The following is an 11,968-nucleotide window of genomic DNA, read 5'->3' on the forward strand; positions in this document are numbered from 1 at the left end:
AATCATAATTCTTTCCAGGAAACTCTCTGCCCCCACTGCTGTTCTGCATAGGTCTGAACCCCCTCAGCCAAATCATCAAGAGTCATCCTGTCCTTCCAAACAGACTCCAGGATGGTGGCTCATGGGATCCTCCCGGTCAGAGCCGTCATGCACACCCTCGACATCTGCCCCCGACCCGGAGTCAGTGAGGCACCTTCTGTGGGAGTGCAGCGCTGCTGTGGACCTGTGGGCAAAGGCCGGCTCCTTGCAATTCCCATACTTGCCAGCAATGGAGGTCCTCGACATGCAGCTAGTGCTGCACGGGGTGAGCCACCGGAAAATAAAAAAGACTTCACAAAGATGTGGCTCACCCTTGCCACCATAAAAGACCCCACATGGACCTCCAGAAACTTACTGGTAAGCAGGCGCAGGCAGATGCCCCCCCGAACGGACATCCACACAGGATGGGTCTCATTCACAGAAGGAACAATAGCAGACATAGAGGACAGTTACAAGTACCTGGGAATACCACAAGTAAATGGCAACCTGAATGAGGTCACAAGGAAAGTAGCCATAGCCAAATACCTCCAACGAATAAGGCAAGTCCTGAGAAGCCAGCTCAATGGCAAGAACAAGATCCGTGCGATAAACAGCTACACCTTACCAGAAATCAGAGACTCTGCAGGAATAACTAGCTGGCCAATGGAGGAGATAAATACCACGGATGTTAAGACTCTCGGAAACTACTAACCATGCATGAAGGGTTCCACCCCAAATCCAGCACCCTGACTAAACACGAGCCGCAAGGAAGGTAAATAAGGCAGGTGATTCCTTGAGTTTTCTACTGGTAACGAACTGCCACGAAGTATAAATCGAGGTTTATACTTCTAAATTGGTTTTCTAAATTGAGGGAACCAAACCTTTAGAGAATCGTAAAGACCTTTATCAGAAATAAAAGCCCCTCTTAGAGGATTAAGAGGCAGAGCGACCACAAAGCTGACTTGTTGGATTCTGTGAAGACGTTTGCAGTCTGAAGAGGAAATCCCACCCAATTCAAGAAGAATGGGACTAAGTGGTCCCAGCACACATTCTCCTCCTCAGGGTGAATTGCATGGAATAAAATGCTGAACATAAATCTTTTGTTGATAAATTACAGGCCTTAATATGTTTAATTTTTCTTTTGTGTGTTTGAATAAGTAAAAAAAATATTTCTTAAAAGGGTCAATCAATTAATAAATGTTATTTATAAGGGACCCTTTCATACTAAAAGCAGCTCTAAGAGCTGTACCAACAATTAGCCCTCAGGTTTCTCTGACAAACTTTTCCACAAACAGGAGCCATAATACTGGATGGATAAAAAATGACTAAAACTATATGATCACGTAAAAGGTTAAATACGATTCATAAATATAAATGTATATGTCTAGAAAACTACAAGGAAAATTACAAAACAAACCCTAATCAATTTCTATTTGCTTTTTCTCTTCCCTCTGTCTGAGCCTCACGCGGTGCATCTGACCTCTGACCTCAACTCCTCCCATCTGTCCTCCCATGGACCAAATGATGCCCCTCCTACAAAACCAGCAGATGAAAATGATCTAGAAGATCTGGAGGATCAAGAAGACAAAAACGACCTCCATCACCTGCAGGGGACAACTGTCAGTCTCCTGTTGGGCATTTGGACTGAAAACTGTGTGAGACTGAGCTTTAACAACCTCGGCTGGTCTGCTGTCCAGTATCAGCGAAGAGGAAGAAAAGCTCTTCTCTCACAGGAGCTGTGAGAGAAAAAGACTCTGAACTGTTGACTCTTGTTTCATCTGTGGACAACATGGACATTTCCTGAGGGACGATCTGGATAACCCAAAGAACCAACACCAGAACCAGTTGGACTGACAGGAAGCCAGAGGAGAGAGACGGGGGAGGATTTGGCTGCAGCAACGCTGAGACCGAGTGAGGGAGAGGGGCGAGAAGGAAGGAACAACCTGGATCCACATCAACCACTGTGAAGGACGACCTGTCTGTCATGTCCATCTAGATCACAACTTTAAATCTGAAACAGCAACAAAGTGAGCAGCAAAACTTCACTCTATCAAGAACTTCAACATTTGACACCAAAGAGGACAATGTCCACAGCAACATCTCGTTTAGATGTTTCTGAAAGGCTCTCCACTCAAAGAACTATTGCTGGTCCACTGGCGAGTGACTGAAGCGGAGAGTGAAGATTGACACTTTTCTGACAGGAGGTAACAAATCCTCCTGAGCAGACAGACGATCTGTGTTCCTGCTTCTGCACTTTACCTGCTTTCCAGATGGAAAATCTTCGTTTTCTTGTTGGGTTTTGAACGGACACTCATCTATACCTTCACTGCACTAATGTGTTTCTTTTTTTTGTGTGGGGTTTCCTAGAAAACACATGAAATTTGGTAGCTTAATTATAATCTTTCTTAGTTGTTTGACTCCTCAGGATGTTTAAGAGTTTAGAAATTCATTCTTCTAGACATAAGAGAAGTCAACTTAAAATTAACTTTAATGTGTGTAAAATGAAAACTGATAAGTTTAAAACTTTGGACATATTTAATTACGCATCAGGAATGCACAAATTTATGTTCTGTTACCACATTAAAATAAGACATTAAGGTTTAGATTAAACAAATGAACTAAATGACTTAATATGTACATTTAGGCTGTAACACCAAAATTAAACTGAGCTTAGATCAGTTTTCCTACCAAATAGAAGTGAAACAGTAAAGGGATGAATGTCTGAATGCCGGTGGGTTTTTCGTATCCTGCGTATATGTTTTTGTTTCATCATACAGAATAATGTTTCAATGATTGAATGAATATGTAATGTCTTAAAATGTATGGGATGATTTTTCACTTCTCACCATAAAAAATGTAGAAATGTCCTTTTATATAAGACTCATGTGTTGTCTCTGCCTGGCAGAGCTTTCTATCCAGAACTGCTTCATGATTGATTGTCCTCTGAGTTGTGCACAATTCATAAATAAACCTGATTGAGTGATTTTAACCTGAACAGTGTTTGGTAATAGTTTTTTTTTTCCACTACAATGGACAAAAACATTAAAGGCTCTCAAGTAAAAAGCATGTTGGACCCATGAGCCCATGCTAACATTAGCATATTAGCCTGCAAAGACTTTTATGCGTCATCTTTTTATGGGGAAGCACATCCGGCATGTCTGTGAAGTGAAACGGGTCACTGCATACCTGCACATACTGCAGACGAAGCACTTGGGGTGGTACGCGCGTCCCAGAGCGGAGACCACCTCTCCTGTGATGAAGTTGCTGCAGCGGTCGCAGCGCGTGCCGTACAGACGCTGGTAGTCCGCCGTGCAAATGTACTCGCCCTTCTTCTGGAAGAAGCCAGATCGTGCCAGGTCACAGTTACACACTGAGGGAGATAAGAATTGGCAGACAATCAGACACCTAAATCTGCAAAGCAAATGAAGGAAAAATAAAAAATAAAAGAAAATGGAAATTGGGCAATTCTATTTTTAGGATTTCACTGGTTGTCTGTCCTGTGCATATTGCGTGTCTTTACACATGGCCGATAAGGAAGTTATTCCATGCCAGAGAGCAGCGAGCCAATTTGTTCTGATGGGATTATAATGATATAATCAGTGGGAAAGTAATTTGGTTCAGAACAATGAAAGGAGTCAAAACAGTAAACATGGACCAAAACTAAACTAAATGCTGCCGAGAAAGACAAAGAGAACACGGGGGACACAAAGGTTGAACGCTCAGTTTCCTGCATGCATATATTACACTGTGTATTCAGAGCAGAACAATACGAGTTCGATTCCTTTTCTGTGAAACTGAGAGCGACTTCCAAGTGGGTGTGACTCACTGTGCAGCTCGGCGGCACATTCACAGATTAGTGTTTGCTGGTATCGTTTTCACCACACGTGTGGTTTACCACCCGTAAGCAGCACTGATGTGGATAGGGTTGGATATATCTGTTTAAGATAAAAAAAGAATTATAATCATTTTGTGTAAGTGATTTTTGAATTTTTGCCTTGTACTTAGGAATTATAGGTTTGACCTTGCAGCAGCTCTGTAATTATCCCACAGCTACTATTATCATGTAACTTTGAGCTCCGCTGGCAACTGTTCAACTTGCATGCCGACAGACTACTTCTGTCATAATGGAGGGATACGATTGATGATAATAATAATAATAATAATAATAATAATAATAATAGGATTTTTTTGGGATGTTTTGAAAAGAAAAAAGATGCCGATCAAAATAGTCCGACAACTCGTTAGTTTAGTGCGATTCAGGATTAAAATGTTAGAACAAAAAACTCAAACAGGGGCTCAATTTTTTCCAGCTCATCTGTCTCATGTTAGACTGGTGACAGTAAAACAAAAAATAAATAAATAAATAAATAATATTGTTTATAAAAGTTACATACTGCAGTTTTAAGTGCATATAGACTATCAGATTTCTCCTCCTAACTGATAGCACCCAGATGTTGGATTGGCTCCCAGAGTCGACTGTTTTTTAGTGGTTGTGAGCCGGCAGAGTTCTCACTCACACACACACACACACACACACCCGCACGCACACATATAAAATCCTCCAAAGAGGTTACATTTAATCTTAAACTGTTCATGAGAGGATCATATTGACTTAATGGTGTAATAAAAGATCAGTGGGGGGCTTGCTTGAAAACAAAAATAATCTCATCTCTCTCAAGAGAACAGAAACACATAAATCCACCCAGTGATTAGACGGCACTGCTCAAATGCAGAGTTGGGATGAGGAGAAGGGACACAAGCTACAGAGCAGTGGCAGCGGCTCATTCTCTCTCTTTTTTCCCCCCCCCTAACAGTTCTATAGATTCAGGGACAGTAGGTACAGAAATGCTAAAAACTTTGATTGGGGAGAGGCAAAAGCTGAATCACTCCATAAAAATCCGCGTGTGCATGCACCGACCACATTTCCGAAACCACTGAACAATGGCAGAGCTTCACAAAGTGCCCATGCTGCATTTTCAGCCAGACCTATTAACGGTCTCACCAAGAACCAAAATCACAGGCTACCGAATCCTTTCCCAGGAAATGGTACGAGTGGGTAAATATTTCCACATCTATAAAGCCCTTCTCAAAACTGATGTGTCCTAAAAAGACAGTCAGTTTGCACAAACAGTGTTGTTTTTTCCCCCCTTTTCCTTCTTGTCCTCTTTTTACTTACCCTCTCCTCTCCCCCACCTCTCAAAACAATATGATTTTCGGTTTCTCCTCAAATTGGCTTGGAAATGAGTGGCATACCGTCAATTAGCATAATATTTTGACGGCATTAGCATATGGACGCCAGGCCAAATCACATCTGGCTGCCTCAATCTGTTCAATCTGGATTGGAGGAGCTGAATAGAGGGTTCACCTGTTGCTAATCGCCATGTTTTCCTCTAACTGGGTGATTGGCTGGATGTATTGTAAGGGACATCCCCTTTGCTCGGTTGCCAGGAGGATGTAAACCTTCCACGGTTACCCTAGAGACAGCTGGGTCCCAGCCTGACTGATGTTGCGGCGGTGGTAGTGTGGGCGGCACATTTAAAGGGGTTGGGGTTTAATACAAGGCATTGAAGGCCCAAGTTTTGTCTTTAGCTGTGAGGAGATGCAAAAATATGCGGATGTAGATATGTAGAACAAATTGTTTAAATTTGAATTTGACTTTTGAGCATTAATTTGATCATTTAAAATTGTCTTTTCCGATGTTGAACTCTTCTCGCCATTTTACAAAGCATTTATTTTTTTCCTTTACCCGCAGACTGCTGAATAAATAAATGAGTAAACTTTCAGGGTTCTCCCTCATTTTGCATTTCAAAGGCTCACATTTCCAAGTATGTGTGTCAATGTCCACACCGTTTTAAAAAACAATGTTTTGTTATTCATGCTCAATTTGCTTCTATGCAAAAAGCTAAAAAAAAAAAATGTCTGCACAAAATCCAATTCATCAGCTAAACCATAGTTGCATATAGGGCATATAGAGCTATGCATAACTACTTAAACAATGGAGGAAGTGAGATGTGATGCAAGCTTATATTTCTGCTCCCTGACCGTTTAAAAAAAAAAAATCACTTTGTACTGCTAGACAATTTTACAAAGTTTCTGCAAGCATGGGTAATTGTACTTTTTATGAACTACAATGCAAACAAACAATATTTTAACAAATTTCCACCTTTCACTCACCCCTTCATTCCCACCAGACTTGGTTCAATTCAAATCTCGGAATAAAAATCGTTCACAGTTATCTACTCAGTCGTAGAGTTTGCAGCCTTGAGGTATTAGAACAGCGTCTCAGTCAGCTATGTCAGTGTTGTAACAGTGTTGTATCATTTAAAAAATCTGAAAAAAAAAAATTAAATAAAATATAGCAGCTTGGATCGGTGACCAGTTTACAGCAAAGCAGTCTGCAGCAGCAACATGAAAAAAGTCCTCACGTCTCCAAACTAAATCTAGATGTAAACTCCAGATCTATGGCACAAAAGGAGAGTGCTAAATGCGACTGGCCCCTCAAAAGCCACGTCTAACATGGCCTGTATCGATAGTTCTCCACTAGGTTTAATGAGCTGTGAAATAAGTGCTTCATGAAAATGTGGTTTAAGCTGACTAATTTATTTTAAATGGACTGAATTTTACAAAGTGCTTTCCCAGCCCTACTGACCACTCATAGCGCTTTGCATTATAGGCCCACGTTTATGTTTACAATCCCAGATGCATTCAGACTCAGAATTCATACACGGTCGCCATGCTAACTCATCACTCATCTTTAATCTTACATTATTTTCATTGGTTCTACTCTTGTGTTTTTTTTTTATCCCTTATTGATTTGCAGTTATTGTATTGATTTGTGATGCTGGTCCTACTTTTTCATTTCTGACGCAGACTTCAAGCACATTGTGTATCGACTGACATGAAATGTGTCTGATGCATAAATATATATTTGATCTAAATTTAATTAGATCCTATTGCAGTGCCAACTGCATCCTCTTTATTTTGATGTATTAAAATCTAAAGGTCATTTTCATGGTAACGATTTAAATTTATTAACTCACTGTAACAGGATTTTAAGCTAATTTGTTCACCTTTACACGCTCTGTGAAAATAAGCTTGTTCTTGTTGCAAAAACTGTTTATCTCATAAACTTCAAACGTTGGAGTTTTATCTTACATCTCAAGCTTGCTTTAGCAAAAAAATAAAAAAAACAATTTCATAATCATGTTTTATAGCACTGGATCGTAAGCTAATATTTTTCAAAGCTATTAGTTCATATTTTCATGTCATTACTGATTCAAGATTAAGTCTTGAGCTCAAGCTTGCCATCAGATCTTCACTGATATCACAAGTGTTTGTTGTTGTAACATTTTCAGTATAGTTATCTCTACTCAATGCCGTCTGTTAAGTATCTCAATTGTTTCCTTTTAGAGGAACTACAATACATTTTTTTCTACATCAGTACCTGGAAGCTTGACTCTTAAATAAGAGCGAGTCAAAGCATAGAGAAGTCTGACTTTCTGCTTTCTCGCTGTGAATGAACTGAGGTGTAATTCTAAGCTACACTATTGTAAAATTGATTTTTAAAAGTTAAGGAGAACAAATTTTGGCTTAGCCTCCCAGATGGGGAAAGTACTTCACACAACAGGGTTTTAGCCCTTTTTAAATTCATTTATTTTATTTTTAGATCAGACCGAGAATAAACACACATGCTTTCAAATAAAAAGATTGGATGTTACTGGAATTTTGAAAAAAAAATAAAAATAAAAATAAAAATGGTTGATGGGCTCTTCCTGGCTAGGGTAAAGTTATTGTGAGACAAAAACCAGCTGGAGCAAATTGCATGTGAAAAGCAAAGCACGCTGTTTAATATCTAATGTTTTATATAGATGTCGACGTGGATGGATGGAGGGATGCAACTGGTGGACAGATTTTTTTGTGATTTAGCTCCGAAATTAAGCTGAGAGACAAACAAATATGCAAAAGGAGAGAATTTCTTCTTGCTGAGGTTCGCCAGGCATATTTGGTGTGAGCCAGATGTGTCGAACAAGCAACTTTTACGTCTTTTGAAACGCATCAAACCTCCATAAAAACCTTCTGGAGGGGGCCATCCATTTTGAAATGCGCTTTCTTTGGAAGCACTCTGAGTTCAGCCATAACCATCAAGCAGAGGCTTTAAAACATATCCCTCCACATGTTGGTTGCCAGCACTGTGGGTGGAACAGGGACGAGGTTGGATGCTCTTTGCTGCTGCAAGTTTGCTTTGCTCCTTAAAGCAAGAGGTTTGCTCCAACCCCACAACCAGCGCCGCATGCTGTAGACAACTACCCATAAAAATAGCAGCTCATATTAGAGTCAGTCTGATCTGTTTTATTGTTCCATAAATATGATTTACCATGTGTCTACTTAAGAATATCTGCTGTCAAAAGCTTTCTCCTCCATAGGAGCAGTCCTATCTTAAGGAGAGTGAGATTGTGTCTTCCAGATTCGCAGCAGAATCGGCTTTGCAGGTTTGAACTACATCAAAGACCTAGTTTAATCTAAATTGCTCTTTTGTGGCAGTGCAGGAAGTTACAATCTGGAGATCATAAATCTACTGATTAGACGTTAGCACGTAGACCACTGCGGTCATTAGTACTGCGCCGATTAGGCATCCACAGGGGGTCTGCTTGATTGGGTATTTATCTCCAGCCAACAGACGCAATTAAAATTCTCCTCTCCACGTCGGCCCGGGCCAGGACCCTAAAATAGTCCCGACACCTCCGGTCACTCCTCCGCTTCCCTTTCTGTCTTTTCCGTTTCAAGACAGCTTCCAAACCTTTGAGGCCCTGAACAAGGTCTCTGCTTTATCTCCCTATTCGCACCAATGCAGGGCCGCACCTCAAAGCAGCCTTCTTTCCTCAAACGTCCTCAACTCTGTGTGTGTGTGTGTGTGTGTGTGTGTGACACTTAATGGACATGCTTTGTACAGCTCATAAAAGAAACCCTGCCGTCTGTTCTCGTTGTGGCAAAGCTCTCAGCAACATGCCGGTTTCCACAGCTAAGGCAGACAACCTGAGACAATTCATTAAAGGGTTTTGTAGTCTGCGTAGTGGGGGCATCGGCAAGTTGCCCAGAGGAAAGCACTCACCTATTCACCTTCTCATTTGTGCTACAAAGGCCGGGTGCTCACGCAGCCTCTTTCTGTGCCCCAGATCTTAGCCTTGGTGACGGGAGGAAACACTTCGAGAGTAAATAATGTGTTTGCTCAAGTTGTGCCAAGTCGCAGGGTGAAGAAGTGGTCACAAGAGAGAGAGAGAGAGAAAAAAGTTTATAGCCCAACTGAAGTTGCTTAATGAGGCCAAAATATGTGCAAACTTTCCGATCTTTGGATCTTGTTTGCCATTTGGTTAAAGGGGGTTAGCATGTTAATGAGGTTGAACTAAACCTGGAAAATTGTACTTCCTATGAATTTTATAAATATCCAAAGGAAAATATAGAGCTACATGATATATAAAAAAAACCCCTGAAATTGTGAATGTTTTTACTGAATATGTTGCTGCCATGGTGATGTTGTTTAGCACACATTTTCCTCCCTCTTTTCTTTTTTTTTTTCATTACTATATCCACATCATCAATCCTCTTGAGCATTAAGATTATGCTCACATAGAGACTTGGCATATTAAACACAATATTTCAGATAATTCTTTCCCAACATAATACATCAAAGTTTGTGGTTTTACCATGACAAGAGGTTTGCATGAAGTAAAGCATCTCAATCAATTTGTTATCTTTGTTATATATATGTTTTAAAAGAAGGGCACATTGGAAAAAAAAATCTGACAGGCATCCCAATAGCTACCGTGGCTGCACAACAGAAACACAGAGTGGTTTCTATAGAGGAATTTGAAGTGAGATGTAGCTAGCAATATAAACAAAAAAAAAAAACAAAAATATGGATGACAGACAGGTTCTCCCATGTATTTGGCTGCTATGAATGCTAGAGACAGATGGCTGCCCAGTAGAGTCCCCTCATACGAGGAAACCACACTTGCTGTTGAGGCCTTCAGCTTTTAACCTTCATAAGACTGATAAGGGAGTCAGCTGAGGGGAAAACAAGTGAGAATGAGATCGTAGACGTACAGAGATAACCCCACCGTGGAGCCGTAGCTCTTTCAAAAACGGCAACGATAACGTTTCAGCTTGATGTGCACAAGCGATTCCGAGACAAACTGTATTTGTTTGTCTACCACAGCAGGGGGGAGGGGGGGAGGCTGTCACATCGTAATTGCCTCGGTTATTCAGGAATCACTCTCTTCCTCCAAGCCGGGCTCGTTCTCACCTAAGCGCTTCCGGCTCAACCCTGCGTACGCGCACGGACACATTTCCAGGCAATTTGTGGGACTTTCAACATGTAAAAGCCCTTTAGGAAGGTGATGCTCGGGAGCCACAAGCAGAGAAATAATCCCTGTCATCTCAGCTGAAGCCATGGGAGTCGCCAGGGAAAAGAGCTGCTTCCAGTCGCGCTCCCTTTTCCCCTCTGCCAGAATCTCTCCCTAGCAACCACACTTTGGCGTGGTGATTGGACCAGTGTACCAGCGGTTGCTATAGCTACAGGAAGCTCCCCTTCCCAGTAACCCCCCATGTTTTCTTCTCTCCTGTGCCTCTCTCTCTGTTTCTCTTCCTTTATTTTCGCTTTTTTTTTCTAGTCTAGTTTTGTTACTCCTATGTGTTTTTTTTTTCCTTTTTCACAAGAGCACAATCATAGCAGGTTAATGTCAGTAACAAACAGACCGAAAGGCGTAAGCAAAAGTATGCAAACAGAGACATGACTGACTAAAAAAAAGTCTGCAGAGAAAGAGTTAATTTTTTTCCCCACCCTAGTGAGAATACCTGTGAGAAATGGAGCATTATCCAACCTGTATGTAAATTTCCAGTTCTCTACACAGCACTACTGTTTCGTAAAATAAATCTATTTTGATTTTTGCCTGTAACAACAAACAGCTAAAGGGAGCAGCTTCCTAGTTTATGTGCAAATTTGTTTCCTTCCGTACTTCTGCCTCCTTCTATTTTCTCCGTTTGTGTTTTTCGGCGAGGAAACCACAACGGAAACATACACCTATTTTGCTCTTTGCCGTGAGATTTATGTGTGACCGAGCTTTGTGCTCACGGCCAAAAAACAGAACCTGCTGTGTTTGCTGGAATCCAAAAGTGCCAATTATGCTTTGAAGGCTGGGTAAAATGTGGTCACTATGTCATTGGAGCACTACGCACGAGTCAGCCAACACACTTGTAATACAACACCACACTATCCATACTCCGGAGCCTGCTGCTACACTCAATAGAGTTATGGGATCTACATTATCCACATCTACCCCCCCCCCCCACCCCCACAGCCTTCCCTTTGTCTGGAGCTGATGCATCAGTCTGTGAGTTGGCTTCTGTCCTGCCAGACTTACTTTCTTGAGCTGATTGCCTTCCTGTACTATAATAAGCTGCAGCATAATGAGTTTGAATGAGAGGTTAAATGCACATGATTGGTGAGATGCTACTGCAATGACTAATGCATGACAGAGGAATTATGATAATGTGGCTGACAGACAGTAAAATACCTTCATAGAGGCAGGATAAAGGGATCAATGGCATGGTTGTTTGTGCGTTTACATACTGAGAATGTGGGTTGAAATCCTTAGAGAGTATTTGTCAGTTTACTAATACCATTTTTTTTTTCAGGAAGGCACAGTGGAAATTGTTTTCTGGAAACAATGAGAGTGTAAATGTGTAAAGAATGGGACATAATATTTTATGACATCTGGTTTTAAATGATGGTTTAAAATGCCAACTCCAACAATTTTGTCTTTATTTTAAAATAATAATAAAACCCTGTTTTTTGTGACTGCTCTCTCTCTCTCTCTCTCTCTCTCTCTCTCTCTCTCTCTCACACACACACACTGTCTCCCCCCCTCTCCCCTCCGCACCACCCTATTCAATG

At 41.1% G+C, this 11,968-nt stretch overlaps 1 protein-coding gene across 1 annotated transcript in view; it reads right to left on the minus strand.

Moving 5' to 3' along the window:
• Positions 1-3,143: 3,143 nt before the first annotated feature.
• LOC106955426 (actin-binding LIM protein 3-like) overlaps positions 3,144-11,968 on the minus strand; it is a 24,303-nt gene continuing 15,478 nt past the window's right edge. The window contains exon 3 of the mRNA XM_015045590.1: positions 3,144-3,388. Within this exon, the coding sequence (XP_014901076.1) occupies positions 3,144-3,388 (245 nt within the window). The remainder of the gene's footprint in view (positions 3,389-11,968) is intronic.

This window comes from Poecilia latipinna, unplaced genomic scaffold (genome assembly GCF_001443285.1).
Source record: "Poecilia latipinna isolate Pla-1442-1.1 unplaced genomic scaffold, P_latipinna-1.0 Scaffold733, whole genome shotgun sequence".
Classification (NCBI taxonomy): domain Eukaryota; kingdom Metazoa; phylum Chordata; class Actinopteri; order Cyprinodontiformes; family Poeciliidae; genus Poecilia; species Poecilia latipinna.